General features: G+C 42.2%; 1 protein-coding gene across 3 annotated transcripts in view; it reads left to right on the forward strand.

Moving 5' to 3' along the window:
* Positions 1–6,933: 6,933 nt before the first annotated feature.
* Positions 6,934–24,097, forward strand: part of FKBP1B (FKBP prolyl isomerase 1B) — a 32,778-nt gene continuing 15,614 nt past the window's right edge. The window contains exons 1-2 of one of the 3 annotated variants that reach the window (XM_061622718.1): positions 6,934–7,114; positions 9,988–10,035. In XM_061622718.1, coding sequence (XP_061478702.1) covers positions 7,078–7,114; positions 9,988–10,035 — 85 coding nt within the window. In that variant the 5' untranslated portion in view covers positions 6,934–7,077. Of the gene's footprint in view, positions 7,115–7,190; positions 7,316–9,987; positions 10,036–24,097 lie in introns of those variants that run through there. The other 2 variants (XM_061622720.1, XM_061622719.1) reach the window with 2 other exon arrangements.

Consider the following 24,097-nt stretch of genomic DNA (forward strand, 5'->3'; position numbering starts at 1 on the left):
TAGCTAATTACTGTTCTCTTAGGTGACATTTTCTCAGAAGCCTATTTTCAGCTCTTTCAGGCCTGGGCCTATATTTTAAAATAGACCTTTAATACCTTCAGCAAATAAAGGTCTCTGCTGAATGGAGAAAAGCTCTTATACACTAGACAGCAATTCAGCTGCAGCATGAAATAATGACCTGACACTTTTGTTTTGACAGTGCTGGAAGGGAACACTAAGAAGATTTAATCATGTCATTCAAAGAATAAGGAAAGGAAAGTAGTACTCAGTTTTGCCAGCAATTCCAATGACAAGAAAACAAAAGAAACAGGAAAACAGGGTGGTAGTTTCTGGGTGATGACAGACCAATTGATTCCAGACTTTTCTTCTTCTGTATTTACTCTCTTCTCACTTTATCCTCTAGTCCAGTAGTTCCCAAACTTCCCTCCCCCCCATAGACCATTTGAAAATTGCTGATAGTCTTGGTGGACCATTTAATGATTTTTCTGCTAGTTGTAACCATTGTAGTAGACTGTGCTAAATGTTGCAACATTATTAATTGTAATTTTATTCCTTTTTATTTCTATCATTGTATTACAATTTGCATTCCACAGAATTCAAATTGTAATACAATAAAATTCAATAAAAGCAGCAATAAAAATACAACTAAAATCAATATATTTAATGCAGATATGCTGCAGATGACCTGAATGAAGCTTGCAGACACTGGCGGTCCAGTGGACCACAGTTTGGAAACCTCTGCTCTAGTCCATATTGAAAGGGTCATATAAAGTTATTTTTCTATATATTTCTGGAAAGAGACAATCTTGACCTCAAGCCTGAGTCATACTATCTTGAAGCACTGATACTAATTAAAGATGGACTACCTGTGATTACTTTCTGGCAAAGCGAAGGTGCTCTGCAAAGGTCAGAAGCACTCTTTCTCTCTTACTTTTATTTCACGTATTTGAGAGTTGAAACCTAACATTTGGAAGAAGTCTGAGAAAATGGCAGATGTTCGCAATATAATGAAAAGATATGAGGCTTTGCAACGCATTTCTATCTTGCTGTGAAGAAAATAATTTATATGCCAACTCAAAGTACTGCAAGTTATCTTTTGACCATGACTTTCAAGTCTTTGTCTCCTGAACTTCCTCTTGCCTCATTGACCCTCCTGTCCTTCAGACTGCTGGGCCTCAGCTGCCTTGCCTTCCAACTCCCCCCAGGCACTCTGGAACATGAAGCCAACCCTTTGCCCTAGAACAGTGTTCTTAGGTCCTCAAATGTTGATGGACTACAACTTCCATCACTCCTGATTGCTAAGATGGCTGAGGATGATGGGACTCGTAGTCCAAAAACATCTGGTGACCCGAGAACAGTGCCCTAGAATATATGTGTGAGGGTTCTCCCTATCCCCCTACCAAACAGACCTTTAACTTCTCTCACAGCAGTTCCAACTGACCCTTCAAGGGCAGTTATAATTATTGCACCATGACATTACAGTGGGTAAGGCAGCGGCCCGAGCTCATATGAGATATATAAAAGCCAGGTTTTGTAATATATGAGCTTGTATATATTATTTCAGGAACTTATAGCCTGCTTTTAAAATGTTATCTCATAATTTCCAAAGCAGCCCAAAATAAATGTTGATACAACATGTAGGTGCAGTGCTGGCTGGTGGCTCCATGTCAGTGGGGCAGTGGAATCCGCTCCGGGTTTAAGTCTGAATGTTCAAGGAGCTGTCCAAGGTGCTGAACCTATTGATCCCAAATTGGGAGTAGGTTTCAGCACCTTGGACAGCTCCTTGAAATTTCAGGTTAAAACCTGGAGTGGATTCCACTGCCCCACTGACATGGAGCCACCAGCCACCACTGTGTGAGTGAGATGTAGCCCCTGGGGGGCCTTCTTATCTGGCCCACAGCATCCCCTCCTCACCCCTGCCATCTCCCCCTACAATTAGACTTGTGGGGCGGAAGCCTTCCATTGGCTCTAACAGAAGGCTTTTTTCAAGCCTAATTGCAGCATGGGGTCATTGGAGTGGGGGGAGTCTCAGGCTGGAGACACACTTGTGGTTGTATTGGTTTCAGCACATCTCCTGCTCTATTTTCTGAAACCAGGGACACGTGACATTAGTCAAACTCTGCCTGTTTTTACTCCAAAACCTGGGAAATTGAAGAACGAGTCCATTTCACCTTGAAGTCAGCTTCACACAGATTTCAAAACTGATTGGCCATCAATGCCATCATCACTTTGAGGTGTGTCCAATGGAAATGCTTTGTTGTGGGCTCAGGCAAAGACAATGATTGCCCCAACACTTTGCTGTGGGTGGTCCTAAAAGGTCTGACATCAGTGGGGATGGGAGATGTGTGCAACCATGTACCAAGACGTTTCAAAGTGCAGCCAGACAAAACAGTCTCACTGTTTTTGAAACAGCTAGCACGCATGTAGCCACAGGTGGGGAGGGAAGGATTAATCCTCTCCTCCTTATGTGCTGTGGCACAGCCATTCCACCCACACCCACCAAATGTTGACAGAACAGTAGTTAGGCTTTTCTCACCCACAGCGCAGAGCAAAAGGAACTCCAAATAAAATGCCCTTCACACAAGACTTGATGAACAAGATATTGCTTGTACAACAACCAAATTGATCTGAGGAATACATCAATTTACAAAGGTAAGACCAGCCACCAGGTGGCGCTTCTGCCAGTTTCATAGGCACAATTCTGGAACTAATTAAAGCAGCCTTACAGTGCAGGTAAGTCTGCAAAAAGTTATTAGCGGCATACATTGATCACCTGAAAGAGAAAATGAGCCAGGTTTCCTCCAGTTCACAAGAGCTCCCCTGGGTAAGCTGGACTCGGATTTGATAAACAACATTATGATTTCCAGTCTAAAACTATGGATACTGCAACTGAATACTTCCACATTTCACAGAAATATTGAGGAGGACCTCAGCCCTCCTTTCCTGTCCTGAAATCTTGATTCCAATGTTTAAAAATTTAAATTTTATTCACAAAAATATTGTGAACATAATTACCATCCCAAAAACCAGTATCATATAGGTGACATCATAATATATCTACAGAGCAATAATTCACAATAAGTATTATTATGTTTATATATAAACCAATGCATATAACCTTCAAACAATGGATTGCTTGTTGGTAAGTCATGTTTCAGATTGTGGCCTTAGCTTGTAAATTGAGCTGGATGCTTTCCTCTTATTAATGGCTATTCCAAGGCTTTCCACAATTCAGCCTTGATCTCCCTGATTACACAGGCATACAGTCTTAAGTTGCAAAATGTACAAAAGGTTTTTGACATAGATACAAGCTGGACACTGAGTGCCAAGCAAACCAAATCCATCAACACTTGAAAGCAAACACCACATTTCATTCAGGATCCTCACCGCCCCAATACCTTTTTTGTGTGTATATTGCATGGAATGTGTGTGGGATCAGAGTCACTCTGTAGAAGCCCAGATATTGCAATGCAATACTTGAGAAAGCTTTCACGTGTCCAAATTCTTCCTCAGTAGTTTCACCCGTGTGTTTGTGTCACAGGCGAGACATGCTGGAAGAAATCCAAACTAAACAGAGAAAACTGCCAGCTTTCTCCTTTGAGAAAGCATGAATGTACAACAGAAATCAACTAGTATTCTAAATATACCACTAAATGGTTCAGAGTTTCTACATTCATCCAGACACTGAGGCAGGTAGATGGTACAGTCCTCTACATAATATAAAAAGGAGGTCAAAAACCAGAATGCTGGAAAGATATGGCTTTATTCTGTGCACAAAGGCATCTAATAATTTCTTGTATATAAAAAAGATGAATTTCTGTATAAAATATATCAAAGCCCAATGCGTTTCAGCCTGTGTAGTCAAGCCTTCATCAGGGGCTACAATATAAAACAATGAATATTCTTTAAAAAAACATACTAACAACTTTGACCTCCTTTTTATATTTCCAGTGAATGCTTCACACTTTTTATCTTGTTACAGTCCTCTTCATAACATCTTCTCAGGAGTCGGGGCAGTGGAAGAGGAAGAATTGCTGGTCTGAAAGTTCTCCAGTAGCAACCTATCTTTCATGTGTGACCCAACACTTCTGGAAGGCTTGGGAGGCATCCACCTAATGTGTGACATTTTCTTTCTTCCTTGCTTCAGCAGTGACTAGTTCAAATAAAATTGTGAAATTTGGTTTCTCCTTCCTTGCATATCTCTTGCAGCAAGGTTGGCACTACCATTGGGCAGAGTGAGATAGCTACCGTAGGTGGCAGATCCTGGGGACAGGCAAGCAGGCAGAAGGAGTGAGATGTTGAAGAACATGGCTGTCTGTGCTACGTGGCCTTCCCTCTACTCCAGCCTTTCCCAACCAGTGTGCCTCCAGATGTTGTTGGACCACAACTCCCATCTTCCTATTGGCAATGCTGGCTGAGGCTGATGGGAGTTGTGGTCCAACAACATCTGGAGGCACACTGGTTGGGAAAGGTTGCTCTACTCCCTAAGGTACACACATGTGTAGTAGTAGACACTGTCCATCACCAGCGCCAAAGTCAGATTCAGATACTAGCATAGCTAGAATTGGGAAGAGGGGTGCTCCTACTGGGAGGAAGGGTGGGATATAAATAAAATAATAAATAAAACTTACCCTTCATTCCAGGCAGCAAAATGTCTTGGGCTGGATCTCTCTTAAAGCTTTCTACCCACTTAGAATTTCTAGAAGCAGACTCTGAGAGGATCTCAATACTTCCCCAAAGGAGGAAGAATGCTGTTACTGTTACTGCAATTTAAACATTTTGGCTGGAGGAGTCAAGGTCTGTTTCTAACCACTTTTTGCTGGTAAACAGCATGCCTTAATGTAAATATTTCTGGTGGGGAAAATATTTTGTTAAAAATAAAGTATTTTCCTAGGCTGTGGATTTAATTAATTTGGTGAAAATTAAAATTAAATGGCAAGAGAAGTGTTGAGAAATTGTGCAGCACAAAGTTTTTCTAAATGGTGAAGGCAAAATTCGACAGGTGAAGCTTTCTCATTTCCTTGCTATGTATAGATGTCATGATCTTATTGTGTTTAGGAATGACATGAAGGCTGATACTGCTACAGGATGCTGTGCATTTGCTTTTTGCTTTTTTAAAAAGGGTAATTCTACATTGTATTTAAAAAAAACACTTTTGGTTAGAGAACATAAGAACATGCAAGAGTTTAGCAGGATCAGACCAAAGATCTAATCCAGTATCCTGTTTTTCACAGCAGCTAGTCAAATGCTTCTGGCAGGCCATGAGAGCAAAAGCCCTCTCCCAGTTTTTCCTCAGCAACTGGCATTTAGAAGCACAGTGCTTCTGACCCTGGTGGTAGTATATAGCCATCATGATTAGTAGCCATTCATAGACTTATCTCCCATGCATTTGTCTAATCCCCTTTTAAAGTCATCTACATTGGTGGGCATCACATCTTGTGGTGGCAAATTCCACAGTTTAACTATGTGCTAGGTGAAGAACTACTTTCTTTTGTTTGTCTTGATCTCCCACCATTCAGCTTCATCAGCGACCAAGTTCTAGTATTATGAGAAAAAAGCTTCTCTCTATCCACTTTCATGACACATGCATTCGTTTATACACATCTGTCACGTCCCTCCTTATTCTTATTTCCTCTCCTGAATTAAATAGCCCCCAAGTTGCAGCCTGTAGGAGAGTTGCTCCAGCTCCGTGAGCATGCCAATTGCCCTTTTCAGCCATTTTTTCAATGTGTACAATATCTTTTTTTGAGGTGATAGCTGCAATCTTGTAGTATCCATGCTTACCTGGGAGTAAGTCCCACTGAATTCCATAGAACTTACTTTTGGGTAGTGCACAGGATTGCCCTGCAAGAATGAGATGACTATGAACCTATCGAATTCAGTTGTCCTCCCCAAAGGATGGAAATTGTAATATGAACCTCTCATCTTAACTTCCACTTCACTGGAGCAGTACAGATGTCTCAAAATATTCATATGGAGAATACACAGGTGGATAGTGAACCCCACCCAGCCTATGTCCCAGAGCTGGTTGGCCACTGTGGGATGCTGGACTTTGCTTTGCTCTGCTCCTGCAGAGGTCTTCTTGCTACCTCACACCAAATCAAACTATTGGACCATCAGTCCATCTAGCTCAGTATCGGCTCTTTCTAGTTTCAAGCAGGGAACATTCCCATCTCTACCTGGAGATGCTGGGGATTGAACCAGAGACCCTCTGCATGCAAAACAAATGCTCTATCACAGAGCTATGGCCCTTAAGCGTTGGCTCTCCAGGTTCTTAGGCAGAGGCGGCCATTCCCTGCTACCGTAACAACCTCCTGCATGTAAAGCTGCATGCTACGGTCTCTCCTTACAGGTTTGTTTTTGTTGGAGGCTCACGCTTGATTTTCTGAGGCCGCTGACGGAGCTATTGGAGGATTTCTCTGGAAACAGTTTTGCAATCGCAGCGTTTTTCTTTTCTTTGGGCGGAACTGGACAGGGCATGCCTCAAGCCATACCTGTCTGAAAAAGTGGAGCACTGACGCCGAGAGGAGCTTGATGCACCGATACTCGGCGTCAATGATGAACTCAGAGTGCAAAAAAAAAAGGGGGGGAGGCCCTGAATCATTTCTATGTACGCGGTTTTTTTTGGGGGGGAAACAGACACCGCGCTGCCAAATGAGTAACCGCTGCTTCTCCCGAGGAAAAAGGATTTTATTCATCCAACAAGCACCTCTCGCTGCCTTTTGTGAGTGTGCCCACCTGCACCCCTCGCTTGCTCTTACTCCAAGCCGCTGCCGCCAAACTAGCCCCAATGAGGCGAAGCCGGCGAGTTCTTCTCCCGCCCCCCTCCGAGGGCTCTGCCTTTCCTGTACAACTGAGCAGGGGTATTGGGTGGCGTAGTCTGTAGACCTCCCCTCCCAACTTTCTCGTTGGCTGGATGCGCTGATGGACTGTTCAGGCGGCGCTTGCCCGTCAGCTGGGGGCTATGCGCTCGCTGAAGGCTCTGGCTGAGCCCCGGGACTGACCGAGGAGGAAGGCAGAGTGTTTGCAGGGAGCAGGGTCAGAGAGGGAGCGTGCTACGTTTGGAACATTGCGGCCATGGGTGTGGAAGTCGAGACCATCTCTCCGGGAGACGGTGCGGTCTACCTCTCTCCCTCCGTCTTGGGTTTGGATTGAGAGGGGCAGAGACTAGACTAGAGTCGGCGGGTGGGGGTTGCGAGGCACTGAAGAGAGGGGCGGAAGGAGCGTGTGTATGAGTGAAGGAACTGCAGGAGAAAAACGGATGTCTGAGCGGAAAGAGTGGTGGTGGTGAGATATCTGGCTCTTCAGAAAAGAGGTGGATAATAGGTGTTTGGGAGAAGATGGTGAATGGACTGGAAGGTTTTTTGACTGGAAGGGGGTACCTACGTTACATGCCAGGGCGGTCCTGGAAAGGATGGAACAACATGAGTTAAATACGATGTGTGTGTGAGGATGTGTTCATTTTTGAACCAGGGGGATCTGGGGTACCTTATTAGTGGTGTAGCACCTCCTCCTGTTCTCCACACCTTGGGCCAAGAGTGTTCACAGAAATATTTCTAGGGGGAGGGGTAAAGTATAAGAATTGTTATTACAGTCATTGGCAACCCACTCCACACACCATTACATTTAGAATTGGGGGGGAGTGCCCCCTTGCCCCCCCACACTCTGGCCTTGGGCAGTACTTTGTGGCTCTTTTGCCTCCCCTGTGCTTTTGCATTCACCCTTGTCTATCTTGCCAAGCTTGAAAGTATCTTTAAGTCGAGCTGCGGTTGACAAAGGGTTCAGGATTTGTATGATCTCAAAGGGATATGTGAGGTCAGAGGGGTGAGTGGGTGAGTGACTCTGTCTCTCTGGCTATCAGGAGGTTGAATCAGGGAGGATTGGAGAAAGGAACCTACAGGATGTTCAGAACAGGAATTTCAAAATGCAAAATGTTCAAGAAATAAAAAAAAAGCAAAAAGAGAGAGAGAGAAGGGGGGAGCAATATTTTCCTGCTGTCAGGTGGAGGGAAACATGAGAATCCCTGGTTTTGAACATGGTGAAGGGTATCTGTCCTGAGCAAATTAAGAAGGGAAAAAGCCCAAGGGGGGTTTGTGGGATCAGTAGGCTGCAGTCTTCTGCTTCTTTGGCAGCAGCGGCAGCCACGGCAGCCGCAAGCAATTAGGATTATTTAAATGGCATTTGCTGACAGCTGCATAAATCCAAGCACGGTGAAGTAATTTAGTAACAAGAGCAAATTATAGTACGCTGCACTTCCCTGCTCAAAATGTGATCGTTCCCATTCAGCAGAGAGAGCAGGCTTACGTCGTTCTTGGTGACAACCTGCGGAAGGTTTTTATTGAACTGGCTACTGCTGCAACTGCAGTGCTATCACAGCAGAGAACTGCTGTTGGAACCGGGGGATATGATAAATGCATGGAGATTGGCAGGATATTGTGGCAGACGCAAATGTGGGATGATGTGTGTACCTACTAGTTGTTTTGCCAAATTCTTGTCAGAATAGAAATGTGTGTCCCGCAGTTGTTAACCAGGTATTGAATTGGATGAAATCCTTGTCACAGATGCCACTTGGTTTGAGAATATTTTAGAATTTAGAACTGGAAGGTACCCCATGGTTACTTAGCCCAGCATCCTGTAAAACCTCAAATGCTCTGCTTCTTCTAAAATGGTCACAGCATGTTCCCTCATAGCTGTTCAGTTTTGCCAGACTTAGAGCGCCAAACTCTTGAATATAATTATTAGTGTAGAGAGCAGTCCACAAATTTTGACAGATGAATAAGGCTATCAGCAGCTATTAGTTATGAGGGCTATAGGTCACTTGTTGAGATTCAGAAGCGCTATGATTCTGAATGCCAGTTGCTGGAGAAGAACAGTAGGAGAAGGCAACTGCCCTCAAGTCTTGCCTATGAGCTTCCCAGGGACTTCTGGTTGGTCACTGTGGGAAAAGGATGCCGGGCTTAATAGATCTTCGGTCTGACTGAGCAGGGCTGCTCTTACGTTGTTCAGATAGCTAATCAAGACTTGGCTTTCTCACTTCCTGCCTGCAAAGTAAGTGTGTCCCCTTTGGATCAGGTGCTCAGCAAGAAGATTTTATAGGGGGGAAGTAGCAGGCATTATGGCACTAATGATACATCCCAGTCTGAGACACAGATTCCCACCATTTCCCGCTCTGTGTTGCTGGTGACTTTGTCAAAAATGCTCCTATGACGAAGCATACTAGAGGCTTGCCAGAATTAAACTTCTGAACACCATTATTTGAAGCCACATTTGTGAACCCTTTTTATTACGAATGTCATTTAGTCAAAAATCTATGGGCAGCATCCAACTAATGTGTCTTGTCAGTGCAAGGATCTCTGCTTGTGCAATGGGACTTCCCCCCTCTCTTTCCCCCACATGTGCCTCGAGCCCTCCCCACATTTGCTCCAGAGGGTTGAGGCAACCCCCAGAACAGATATAAGATGCACATGGAGGGAGAAGAGAGGTGAAAGTCCTGTTGCGCAAGCAGAAATCCTAGTGCTAATAGAACTGTGACCTGGCACTACTTTGGATACAACAACCCTATTGGTTTTTGTTTCCAAGTTCTGCCATGTGTGAGACTACATAGAGACAGTAGTAAACAAATGGCACCAATTATGTTATTGAAACTGACAGTAGCTGAAAATGGAAACGAGTTCCCCCTTCTTTCCAGGTGCACATACGAGCCACTCTGTGGGAGGAGCATGAGGCTAGCAGAAACTACAGCTGTGTGGCTATAACATAATCCACATTGCATGGCACCATCATAGCCTCTGCTCCTTTGTTTTCTTAGAGTGGATGGTATTTTTAAGCAAGAGAATCCAAATTATCCAACTTCCATTGTATCTTGTATTCAATGCAGGTTAGATATGAACTTGAGTTTATTCTGCTTTATCTCTTTTGAAATATCTACTTTTGTAAATGGATTTTTGATGACATTTTAAAAACTGTGCATTTTTATGTTTTAAATAGGAAGGACTTTTCCAAAGAAAGGCCAGACGTGTGTGGTCCATTACACAGGTAAGTTCCACTATGAGTAGATTGCTTTGAGATTTCAGATTGTTGTTTTCCATTTACAGTCAAACAATATATTGGATAGTGATGTCTAGATGCTTACATAATCACATTTGGATAATCCAGAATGCTCTTGATTTACAAGAAATTTGGATAAAATTCAGGTTATTGTGGTAAATGAAGTATCCTGACCCTTCTGGCCTATCTTTTTCTGCTTCTCCCCTTTCATAAGAAAGATCAGATGTTGTAGGGAAGCAGAAGCTTGATTTCTTCAGTATAGAACAAATAGTTCCATTTTTGCCTTGCTGTTCTTTTCCATTCCTCTACTGTTCAGCCCATACTGAACATCTATGATGTCATTGGTGGGGAATCCCAGCCTGAAACATGGGACTCCCTTTCGAGAGCCCATAGATTACATGGCAGAACCTAGTAATAAAAAGGGTGGGGCCAGTGAATCTGGGGTGGAGTCAAGGCAGTATGAACAAGCAGAGTGTCACGTTAAGGAAAAGCAGTGTGAAGAAGTGGAATGTCGTGTTAACGTTTGGGCAATATATGTGTGTGGGTGGAGGAGGGAAGATATGTGTGGAGGTAGCAGCACACAGGGATTGCACAGGGTAAGTGCTAGCCTTCTTATTTCTTCCCTGCTTGGTGAGAGAAACATGAATGGGAGAGTTATTCCTGGACATAAATGTGTGAAATACTGTAGGCTGCTTGTTGTCCACTGGCCTATTTAGTATTGTCCTCTGCAGGTCAGAATCAACTGCTTGCATTGCAGCGGCATTACACCTGTTTTTGCAAGTGGATAACACTGTTGCACATGTTTAACAGCAGCATTTTAACATGTTATAGACATTGCATTTTATGCTGCACAGTTTTGCTTAGTGTATAAATATTTATTTGTTATAAATACTTTTATGCCATCTTTTGTTTATATTCCCAGGGTGGTTTGTTTGCAAGTTTGTGTGCTACTGAAGAAACTACCAGAACCATCTTGAATTTCTCCCACTGATCTATGGGCCCCATGTTGAATCATTCTGTTTTATTCATGGCTGATCAGAATGCATACTTGGCCACTGCAGAAAGCATACTTTTTCATTTCAGAAATGGGCACCTGACTAAGTGTTTAATAAGCATATTATGTCTTTGTTGGCTGGGTGACATCTGTAACAGTGTAGTGAAAATTGCAACAGGAAGTAACATTAATGAAAATTGCGCTACAACAGACATGATTGTGCTCTGCTAGAGTTAAACCAGCCAAAACCTGCCTATTGAAAGGAACTTGCAGTTTTTTGTTATTATGAAGTATGATTTTGAGATGTCTTGTAACTCCAGGTGGGATGTTTCTTTGTTATGGTGGAGCTTCCCAGTTCATTTTGACTAAATCATCCATCTCTTTAAATTGCATTTCTTGAAAGATGTAAGGCTTCTATTTCTGTGAGGATTTTAGAAGCAGATGATTACCTATGAAAAGTGCCTTGCCAGGTGTTCTCTGTTTTCTTCAGCAAGTCATGATAGCTAAAAGCAGTTTGATTGCTCAGCATAAAACATACTTTCCTGAGACCTCACAGAAGCAATTTTGTTGGATTGAAAAGTCTCAGGTGAAGTCACTAAAAATTCTCATTTTGCTTGTTAAGCATTCATTGGTTACTTTGAGGGAATATCTTAATGGAGATTATAGTGAACATATAATAGGGCTTCAAATTTAACTCTCTGAAAATGCTAGCAAGGAAAGCAATTTCTTTGTTGTTTTTTCATAATAGGAAGATCAGAACTTGTGATACTTATTTAAAAGGAAAGAGACCAAAATTTTAATGGCAAATGTGTTTCTGCCTATATTTCACTGGATAGTTAAGTGATGGAGGGAAATAGAGCAGCAACATGCACCCCCCCATGCAAACAGATGTACTTTTTCCAAAAAGCAAGGTGCAGCTGCAGTTTCTGTCTCAAAGCCTCTCAGCTGCTATCTTTCTACCTGTGGTTTATTTGTGTGGGGAACAGCACTGAACTTAACTGCTAATGATGAATTTTATACTTCTGATTTATAGAAGTTTATAGGGAAGAACTAGAAAGCAATTTCTTTGCATCTTTTGTCATGCTTCCTGAACCCCCATTGAATAATACTGCCCTAACCATATATAGCAGGTGTGGAAAACCTCCGGCCTGCCAACCTCCTTAGGCCAGGCACAAGTCCCAGTTCGGCCTGCAAGGCTGTTTCCCGAATGATGCCCATCTGCCCCAGAATGCCCACCTGCCCCGATGTTACAAAGTTTGCTCTTGATTATTCCTTGCCAAAGGAGGCCTTCTGTGAGTTCTGATCAGCTCTTCAGTGGTGATAACAAGCCTGCTGGGAGTGACTACGTTGTTGTTGTTGTTGTATTTACCTTTCACCAGCAGGTCCCAAGGCGGGTTACAACAGTTGAAAATGTAATATTTAAAACACATTACAATCACAAGAATAGGGTGGGTCTTGAAAACATGCATCTCAGGTGTCAAAGGGAAGAGCAAAGGGGTGCATCTTCAGCATTCACTGAAACCTGTCCAGTGGAAGTGCCAGACACACCTCTGTAGGGAGGGGATTCCACAGCTTAGTGGCTGCTGCAGAGAAAGCCCTCTCCCGAGTCACCATCCCTTAAACTTCTGAGGATGGCAGAACTACCAAGAAGGTCCCCTCCGCTGATCATAATATCTGGGAGGGTCTGTAGAGAAGGAGGCAGTCTCTTAGGCAATATTCAGGGCCTCAGTTGTGGGCACTAAATTGGGCCCGGAAATGAACTGGCAACCAACGCAACTGTTTTAGAACAAGGGTTATATGAGTTCTAAAGTAATCCCAGCCAGTTATGGAAGTTTCCGAGTTGCCTTCAAGGGCAGCCCCGCGTAGAGTGCATTTCAATAATCTAATCTGGAAGTTTCCAGAGCATGGAGTACTGTGGCCAAGTCATCTCTGTCCAAAAAGGACCATAGCTGACAAACCAGCTGTAGCTGGAAATAGGCATTCCTAGCCACCAAGACCACCTCAGCCTCAAGTGACAATGTTGGATCCAAGGGTACCCTCAAGCTACCAACCTGTTCCTTCTAGGGGAGTGCAACCCCATCCAGAACAAGCAGTCTTCCCACATCCTGAATTCAAGAACTTGGAACAAGAAATTGGGGGACTCCATGGTGCAGCTAAACCCTGACTAAGGTGGGCTTGCTGTTAGCGTTGATTGGTACTGAGAACAAGCTTGTTGGGACTGGGTACACTCCAGAGTTCCCAATTGGAAACTCCAGAGTGTAGCCAACCCCTGCTGAAAGCAGGGCTTGAAACTGGTGCTGATCGGCTGGTTGGCAGTGTCTTCAAGCCTTGCTGGGTGACAGTGGTGACTTCAAATCCTGCTGGGATCAGCTTAGATCTTCCTTTGCAATGCAGCCTGAAATCATGCTATAATGGCAAAATGCATCACCTGATGTCATGGTGACATCAGGTGATTGAGAGGTGGTCCCACCCACCTGTCAAAATGTCCTGCCCTAGGTGTGGAAACCCAGGATCTGGCCTGCTGACTAAAAAAGATTTCCTCCCTCTACTATATAGGAATTCTTATGGAGCATGTGAGTGTGCTTTCTGCTGAGTTTGACCATTGGTCCATCTAACCTAGAACTCTGCTAGCAGCTCTTTTAATTTCATAGGCAGTGATCTTTCTCAGCCTGGCTACTTGAAAATCTTTTAAGTGGAGATTAACCTGGGATCAGTGTGTGCTCTGCCGCTGAGTGACTGTGTCTCTTATGACTTTATGTAATTGTCTTTAATACTTTCCCCTTCTGCTTTATATCATAGTCGCGCTTCCATCTACAGCCCTATGCTCGCCTTCCATATATACATTCACAAAACTCTTGTAGGGTAGAGCAGGATTACACCCTCTGGTCCCTCTCCACCCTCAACCTCTATGTGTTCAATGAAAGGGGCTCTGTTGTACTTACAGTTGTTTGCCCTTAGGCTCAGTACGCATGTTTGTGACCTGTGATTGCAGCAAAACAGAAGCCGGGGTCAAGTACATTGTGCTGAATCTATGCCAGTATTTTTTTAAAGTTTTTTCTTTCTGGAAAAGACACAAAATTTAAAACTGAAGGTAGGTTCAGATTGATTTTTTTCCTGCCACTATAAATGACACACACACACACACACACACACACACATACAAACGCAAAGTTGCTTTGCCAAACGTTCTGTGTGGAACTTGAATTGTCAGAAGACAATGTGAAGGGCATGCTTCATTTCTGAAGCTTGCTTATTGGTCTGAGTCCTGCAACTCACTTCTGCAAGGATTTCATTGTGAGACAACCCAAAATTACCATGTCACTGAGAGAAGAACAGGAATTCTGCCTCTGACATTGCAAAACTTATCTCACACTTGAGAAATGTTGACATAAGTGATTTTAAAAAAAACCCACTTTTTTAATATCCTCAAGTTATTAGGTTCTTAATTAAATTGTTATTTTGAATAGGTGACTCCCTCCATTTTTTGTAAATATTGTGTGCCTTTAATTGCTTGCTTTTATTACTAGAAGCACTGACTTGGCACAGAATGAAATCAAAGCTTAGAAATGATTCATAGGCTATTATTGTATTTGCTGGGTTCAGGCCAGGCCAGAAAAGCTCTGCAAAAGGGGACTGTGCAACTGAGTGCTATCTACATGCTGCATAATTGTTCTGATGGATCTAGGAAGGGTTGGCCTTGCTTCTGACCTGTAGTTGGGGCAGAGGAAAATGGGGGCACCCCCCAAGCTGTGCTTCGGGGCCCCTGGATTTTTTGGGGAAATCGTCATCTTTTTAATTTGTGACATGGTAGACGATGACAACCTCCATTCAAAGAATGATAGCTTGTTTTAAGAACAGGAGCAATTTAAGAATAGGATCCTCTGAAAAATTCAGTGAATGAGTCAGGGTGAGGGCACAACAAAAGTCTCATCTGGAAGAGCCCCCCTGCTTGCTCAAGACTTTCTTTGACTGGGGGTGGATTTTTCATGATCACAATCACCCTATAATTACTTAAATGATACTGAAAAAAACAACCAGAATTGTAACATGACACTTGAAGAATTAAATATTGGAACTTTGTATTATGGATTATGGTTAGACTCCACCCCTTGGACTTTCCTTTGCTCTGCTTTTCATTTTCAGTTGTGCTGTCTTCCCAGCCAGCCATAAAGAAGCATGTTTGTTTGACAGCAGTAAGAAATTAGTTTTTTATTCTGCAGTTATAATGAGAAGAGCATGATTGTGTTCTTATTGCTAAAGGACGAAATAAATAGATAACTTAAAGTGATCTGAAAAAAGGCTGTTCTTCACTCTTTTAAAACACTCACTATATCTGCAGTCATAGTTATTTTTTCTTATTTTTTCTTGATTATTTGATGGCAGAGGATGAAAACAGCCCTAGAGGAATAGAAATATTGCTGTGTACACTACAGTTAGCTAGCTGGCTAGCTGGACACCTAAGCTGTAACTCAGGCCTAATTTCTGATTTTTCCCAATATGTGTAGCTCAGCATGAGGCCTTTTCAGGGTTTCTGGGCAGAAAAAAAAATCAACCCAGCAATTAGTAAAAACATTCCAATTGCATTCCACAATTAGTTTCCAATTGCTTAGTTCATCCTTTATATCGCAGCCTTTTAAAAAGTTTCCCCTTGATTGTACACTAGAAAGGAAAATCTAAAAGCCAGGAACAAGACTAGAACGAGGGACTGTTAAGGAGGAGTTAACAAACATACTCTATAGTATTTATTTTCTCTCTGCCCTTCCCTAAACTTGTAGTATGGACAAGTTTGTTTTTGAGGTGGAATCTAAAACTGAGATACCTAATGCAGCATCAAAGCCAAGCTCAGAAGCTCACTGTCTCTATCAAAGTATTTCAGTTCATGAAGAATCAGAACACAGGGACAGACCACAGGTGAAAGAGGACTGAAAGCGGGCAAAGTCAAGCTTTTGAGTCTGGTATTCCTGGGGACCTCTCAAAAAGGGTGAAATACTTTAACAGATTCATGTAAGTTCATACACTCTCTGGATGGAGAAGGAGTGATGGGGAAGGTCACTTTTCCTTCTCCTGTCCTGGCTCTCACTTTCTCTCTACCAGAAAGTTGGGGGGTGTTGGCTGGCACTATGCCCCTCTTCCCCCCATGTCCCACTTAGAAATGTAGCTGCCCCACTGAGAAATGTGACTGCCCCAACTAACAAGGAAGGCTGGGTGCAAGGCTGTTCTGACTTAGCTGGAGAATAGCATGCCTATGACCTCAGTGGAAAAGTCATTACTGATGGAGCTATACAAAGACCCACCTTTTCTGGCTGCTGTGGCCTTTAGTATAATTACAAGAACTGGCAAAAAATAACCCTCCCTTGAGAAAGCTATGATGATACCATGTTTATCACAATTCTGGTAATGGAAAGAAGCAGCAGATTTAAGCAGTAGCCCTGAGGCCATTTGACAACATGGCTACCATGTTAGGATTCCCTAAAAGGGGGGCAGGAAAGCCCACACAAGATGCAGAGGTACCAATTTATTATTATTCAAATATTTAAACCAGATTACTCTAAATTTCTTTACAGAAATGTGGGAGCATGCGATAGTAGTCCCATTGTGCTCTATAGCCCTTCTTTTGTGAGCTGCACTTTGACAAGTGAGCAATTACTTTGATAAGTAACACTTGACCTGATTTCTGCAAATCTGCTGTCCACATTAATCCAATGATGTTTGTATTCAGCACCTCACAGAGTTTATTCAGCATACTTGAGTTAATAGGAACCTTCTGGATAAATAACCTTTTATTATTTAGTGTTTAGATTTATTGTGTTATTTGCCACGTTATAACTGCATGAATGTCCCATACAAGGAGATACGTTGTGTGGTGTGTGGCTTTTTAAAAATACCTTCAGCTGTAAACCAAAACCCACTTGCTCCCTCGTTGGCCACATTGGATAGAATACAACTTAATTCTGAGCAGGGATGGAGGAGTCATTTGTTCAGTTTGCATTTCAATGTGAACCTACCTAATCTGTGGTTCCTGAACCAATTTGAGAACTGAAATGCAGATGCAAAATTGCCATGCTTAACCATGACCTAGTACCAGATGCAGAATCCTCAGAAGATGAACCAGACACCCCACAGGTTGAGAGCCTTGAGAAGCAGACAGTGTCCTCTGGAACTAGTGCTGAGAATCCCTTTGAGGAGCCCTCTGGTGGGAGACCAACAACAACAAAAACCTTGTCAGAAGAGGAGGGTGGAGTCACCCCCAGTACTCAAGAATGCTAGCACTAAAAGGTCCAGCCTGCAGAGCAACAGCATAGCATGCACCAATGGATCCAGAGATGCTGTGTGGCTCATGAGTAAGAGGTATCCTCATGAATAAGCAATCCTTCAAACTCCTTCACTATCAGCAGCTGTGGTTAGTGTGTATCTCGGAAGCCAGTGTATATAAAGTCTCCATCTTAAGCCTTCCAGTTGCTGGAAACCAAACAGGTTTATAGTTTCTTGTCCCCAAAGCTTAGTCTCCCCTCCTTGCTGAGCCGCACCTTGCTAGAGTACCCTGTGGTACTGACCTTGCCTCTGAATCACATTTTGCACCTGAACTGATTTCCTGTGCTTGTTCTCAGTTTGTTTAGATTGCACTGCATTTCCAGCCCTGCTCTCCTTAGGGAAATCTTTGGTAAGTGGGCTTATATCTCCTGGGGTTTGGACTGTAGCCCATGAGGGCACCCACTGGAGTGAGACAGGAATTTTGCAATGTAGTTGTCTAACCAGAAAAAACATACAAGATTTTTTTATTGGAGGGGAAAGTGTGCACAAAAAAGCATGTATCACTGAAGATGTTGTACAGTTATATTAGAAGAAATTGCTCACAAAAATGTGTATTATGGACAATGGAGCAAACTGAACTTAAGACTGGAAAAATAAAACACCAAGTACAGACCTCAGCTTTAAAGGAAAAAAACTATCAAGCAATTGCAAGCAGTAAGGAATCATAAGGGAAATAACTTTATTACAAAATGGTACTGTTTTATTGATTATGCCACCAAAAAAACCCCATAATTGCAGACCACTGTCTACACATGGTTTAATATGGAAAGGCACTTTGGGCTAAATTGATTGCATTCTAAATAGATGACTCCAGCAATACTTTGTGAGAGGGCTCATTGATTGTTCATTGGCTCCTGTTGTTGGTTTATTTTTATTTTTTCCTTTTCCTTTTCCTTCAGTTTCTGTTTTGCGTTCCTGAAAATATATAAAAGTTTTTTTAAAAAAAAATGAGAAAAAAGATGAGAAAACAACATCGACAGAATTGCCCATTCCTACTTTTGTGTAGAATTGTAGTGCATAAGTGTAAAGTCACTTATCATTTTGCTTTCTGCTCAGTCCGTAAATGTCTTCTGTGGAATTGGAGAAAATTCTAACCAAGTTTTTTATGAATATTGCAAGCAGCTCTGTGGCAGGCTGCCTCTCTCCCATTGCAAAGCTTATCCACGTCTCAACATCATCATTCTGGGCATTTACCCACCTGTAAATGGCAGGGAGTAGAGTCAGGGAACTGTCCACATGTGGAATAGCATCCCTGTTGAGATGTGACAGGTGTCCGCTATCTATGCTTTCTGGAAACAACTGAAGGCACTTCTATCTTCATAAACTTTTCCAGCTGGATGAAAAGGTCTCTGCCTTAAGTATTCAATTTGTATTGCTATCTTCAGTTGTGTTTTGTACTGTTTTTAAATCTAGTTTTTAAAAAACCATTTTAACTGTTTTCATGGTATGTTTGTAAACTGCCTTGAGATGCATGTAAAAGGTGATTCATAAATGTATAAATGATAGAATATGGGATAAATGTTAGTACTTATTACAGAGTGAAAGGGGAAGAGCTTGACACAGGGCTATCATTTTTTTGGCAGCAGTACTGCAGTTCTCATAACTTAATAATTTATTGTAATACATAGTTTCCCCCTAAAGGATGGATACCTTGAACATTCAAAATGCAAGTGTCAGTTCTGCACAAAACTAATTCCACATTCTGTAAATAGAAAACTGGGACACTTTATGGAATGTGGAAGATTTGTGTCAATCTACTTAATAATAATAAAAAAGTCCACCAGTGCCACATTATTGAGCTTCTGCAACTACGATTGTGCCTGAACCAACCACCTAGAAAGTAATTTCATTGGTGCAGATTAGATTGAGATTATTTCTCTGGAAGGCGAAGGGTGAAATTTTTCTCATAGACCAGCCATTCCAGTAGGTAGAGTGATGTTGTCAACTCGCCACTCAGGAAGCTCATTGGGTATCATGAAAGGGCAGCAAGTTGTTAGTTAATTAATTGTTGTGTTTTTACTCCCAAAATTTTGTGGGACTTTCTGCCACAGTGCCAAACAATTTGGCAGACTTTGAGTACTGTGCCTCTCAAGTTGTGGGAGGTGGGAGGAGCATATGGCATTAAATGCCGGGCAGCAAAATATCTGGGGCTGGCCTTGTACCAACTGCATTTGGTTGATTAACCATGTCCAAGTTCTATTTTAGACCTGGATACTATGTCAGACACAGCAAATGAGAAAGACAGTATTAAGCAATCAGCCTAGATGCTGCTGTAAATTTTGAGATATTTGAAAGGGTAAGCTGTGGATAAGGTTGCTGTGTTAGAAGTGTTCTTGTGACTTGAACAGCAGCATGAGAGGCACAATTCAGTGGCTGCCAATTCCTCTGTCACTGCATCTCCTTGCTCGGGAAAGCACTACCTGATGGATTTCTGTCTGGCCATGCAGCTGTTTAAAAGTACAGGAACCCTGCCAGAAGCGAGATTGCCGCTCTAACTGTGGAGGTGGCAGCTGTCCTGCAGACACTTCCCCTCTTTCCATGAGGGCAGCCTATGTGTGAAAAATACATCACAACCTGAAATGTATCTCTTCATGATTGGAAATAAGTCGCAGAGGTGATAACATGTGAATAATTACTGGTGCGATTAAGTATCTTCTGGTGCATCAGTCTGTCTCTCATCCTGAAGAGCTGGTGTGGACAGCTGCTGGTGTGGCACACAGAACTACTGAGTCAGTAGAACAAGGGAAGTTAATACAGGCCAAGAGGAATGAGAGAGAATAGGTCTGATCTCTGTCATTCATGCTTTCCTATCCCATGCTTAAAAGAGGGAAAAGTGAATACTTTTTAATGAATTGGATGTCTTTTTGTTTCTGAACATGAAGTATGGCAAATAATAGATGTGGTTCATTACATATTCCCCCTGTGAAGTATATTATGTTTACAAATATAAGCTAATAATAAACAAGGTATAGGCTCTATTGGCCTTTGGCAATCTGGCAATGGGTGTGGTGTAGTGGTTAGACTGTTTGATTAGGAGCAGGGAGTCCCAGGTTCAAATCGCCCTCTTGGCCATTAAGTTCACTGGATGATCTTGTATCAGTCACTCTCAGCCTAACCTACTTCACAGGGTTGTTGTGAGGATAAAGTGGGTGGGGAGAACTATGTACGTCATCCTGCTGACTTGGATGGGTGGGTTAAAATGTGACAAATAAAAAGAAAATGGAACTGGATTACATCCCCTTTCAGCTGTGATTGGTTTTGCTATCCTAGTGTCATAGAGAGGTTGGGCTGCCCTAGACTCTTCAGTGCCAGTACTCTTTATCTGTCCTTTATTCTGTGCATTCCTGGAATTAATCCTTCTGCTAGCAAATCATTTGAACTTTTTTTAAAAGAAAAAAAATCTTAAATGAGACAGAGTATATGAAAGAATAACCAGTTTTCAAAAGTAATATTGTATTTTTAGTTGAAATTGTACTCTATGAACCTCTGAGGGTTCATATTTGAGTCTGCGCTTTGCTGATAAGAATGTATTACATTGTGTATATCTGGATTTTGTTTTAATTAAAGGTACTAGTTTTTAAAAAAAATATCTTAAAGCTATTTGGTGCTCCCCAGCCATTTAAAAAGACGACAGAACATATTTGTGAATTGCACCATACTTCTTTTCATTTGATCCTCACTTCTTTCACAAATTGGCCTATATGTAATTGCAGAAACTGAGCAAAATTCTACATCAGCTGAAATCTGATTGCCTGCAATGCTTAAGGAATGTATATATATTAGGGTCCTATGAAACACATATTTATATAATAGGGCTCCCACTAAAAGCAAATTTGACTAATTAAAATTGAATATTGCTCCAGAATCACTGGCAGATTTGTTCGGTGTGCAGTGTCTTAATGGGATCTACTGGATGCTTATGATTCCAGTTGTTTTTAGCACCACAGTAAGCAGCATTCTGTTTTCTGGAAATACTTCAGCCTTCTAGCACTATGCCACATCTTACTGAATCCTCATCTTTAATATTTTGTTTTTTATTCCCAATTTGGCAGCAACATGACATTACCAACCGACAAAACCAAAGCAGCCCAAAGGAAGTACAGCCTTAACTCCCAGCTCCACCAATTTAAAAGTGCCTCCAGCAGTTAAAACTGGCACCTACTGACTTAGCTGATTGTCTATTTCAAAAGTTGCAGTCTTAAGTACATGGAGGTGCTTTTTTAAAAAAAATAAGTGGAGTTTATTGCAGTTTGTACATCTGTTTGTTTGCAATGGATACATTTGCTTAATAAGAATTTGACAGTGGATTTCAACCATTATGGTCAGTGCTACACAAATCTGGGCATAGGGAAGGGGATCTACATCAAGCTCAAAGTTGTTCCCCTTCCCTTCTCCCATAGCCCTGAGCCAGGTGCATTCACACTGCTATACATCAGCCGTTATCTCAAGGCTGGATTACTGCAGTGTACTCTATGTGGGGCTGCCCTTGGCCCTGGTTCAGAAGCTCCAGCTGGTGTAAAATGCAGCAGCAAGAATGCTGATGGGAACATATGGCCCACAACATGTGATACCACTGTGAACCATCTGCACTGGCTACCCATTTGCCACTGAGCCAGGTCCAAGGTCCTTGTATTAATTTACAAAGCCCTAAACAATGTCAGTCCAGGATATCTTAGGGACCAACTGAACCCTTATATCCCAGCTCGGTTGTTGAGATCATCTGCAGGAGCAGCTCTTGTCGTCACCGAGTTGGCGAGGCTCATTTAACATCAACACGAAATCGAGCCTTCAGTGTCATCGGCCCAGTTCTCTGGGATGCTCTGCCAACAGAGATTCAGCCGACGCCTTCTGTTTTAACGTTTAAGCGCCTGCTGAAAACCTTTCTGTTTTGCCAGGCTTATGCAATTAGGAACATGCTTTTTTCGCAACAATTTCACTTTTTAAATTTGTATTTTTAATAGTTTTTTTAATTCTATGGTTGTTGTTTTAAACATGTCAACCGCTTTGATGTTTTTTAATAAAATAGCAGTATACAAATATTTTTGTAAATAAACACTATTAGAATTAGAATTTATTACTCGCCCTTCACCCAGAGGTCTCAGGGCAGGTTATAACCATTTTAAAACACATAATAAAACAGTTACAAACAACCTAAACAACATCACAGAAAAATATATAGATGCAATTAACCTGCTGTTTCCTATAGATGCATGTGAAGGCTGCCCTTCAGTCTGTGTATATGCCCTTGGGTCAGAGAGGGATCTGCATATGTGAGGCCTAGGAACTCAGGAAGCTGCCATAGATAGAATCTGGTCATTAGTCCCTTTAACTCAGCACTATTGACACTGACTGGGCGTGGTTCCCCAGGTTTCAGGCCAGGATACCTTCCAGACCTACCTGGAGATGCCATGGATTGGATCTGGGGCCTTTTCATGAAAGGCATGTTCTGTACCACTGAGCTAAGGGCCTTCCCATTGTAGGCAATGACTGGTACATTGTGATATCTGTTTGAACCCAAAATAAAATAATCAACAAAGATGCAGAGAGAATGGCATGCCATACAGATTTTTTTAGTATTGTTCACACCCTACACCCCCAGGTACCTCTTGGCCTGCTTGTTGTTCTTCGAGCATGGTGTTACTGAGTTTTTTGGATTATCTTTCCACATAAGATTACCTTTCCATTTGCTGTCAGGCCATGTTCAAGGTTCTAGTCTAGGTGTACAAAGCCCTATACAGCTTGGGACCAGGATACCTCAAAGCCCGTCTTACCCCTTATATACCCAGTCGATCACTGGCTCTGCAGGTGGGGGCCTCCTGCAGATACCATCTTATCAGGAGGTCCGTTCTGCAAAACATAGGAAATTGACCTTTAGTTTGGAGGCACCTACTCTGTGGAATTCCCTCCCCTTAAATTTTAGACAGGCACCATTTCTGTTATCTTTTGGGCGCCTACTGAATGCCTTCCTCTTTCAACAAGCCTTTTAAGTTGAGACCTTCTCCCAGTCTGCGTCTGTGTTGGAACTGCTCTTAAGATGTTTTTAAACCTTATTTTTTAAATATATATTTTTAAACCTTTTTTTAAAAGATTTTTAAACCTTTTAAAAAATGTTTTAAAGATGTTTTGTTTTACTATATTTTAGAGTCTGTTTTTATAATGTTTTTAAATGTTTTGAGTGCTTTAGTTTGCCGCCCTGGGCTGCTGCTGGGAGGAAGGGCAGGATATAAATCAAATAATAAATAAATAAATAATAAGACCATCTCAGAGAAAGCACTGGAATTATTGGTGTATCGAAAGGTTGGGGTGGAGGATTCTGAAGGAGGATGTTTGTGTGTTTTTTCAAAAATTGTTTGCTTTGGTTTTTACAGCTCTGACCTCAGCCTTGCTATGGAAATGCTTGCGTTCTTACAGTATGTACAGTATGAATATGTCCCTATTAATATATCCCTTGTGGGATGGGAAAGACTAGGCAGAACAGCATGTGTGAAAAGAGATCTTGTGTGCTAGGAGATGACATGAATTTTGGATTGAGTCATTTTCCCCCCATCTGTCGGGGCTCCATGTGCAGATGCTCTCTGCGGGTTGAGGTAAGCCAACATAGGTCACTAGGCTTTTTAAATGTGCTCTTGTGTTTATATTAAGCATCAGCCCAACTTGCCACCTTCTGGTCTCATCCCACTTTAGTTCTGTAAATATTTTTGCAGCTCATATCTATTGTTGGCACAGAGACACCAGCTGAAAGTT

Source organism: Rhineura floridana, chromosome 4 (genome assembly GCF_030035675.1).
Source record: "Rhineura floridana isolate rRhiFlo1 chromosome 4, rRhiFlo1.hap2, whole genome shotgun sequence".
NCBI classification, from domain to species: Eukaryota; Metazoa; Chordata; class Lepidosauria; order Squamata; family Rhineuridae; genus Rhineura; species Rhineura floridana.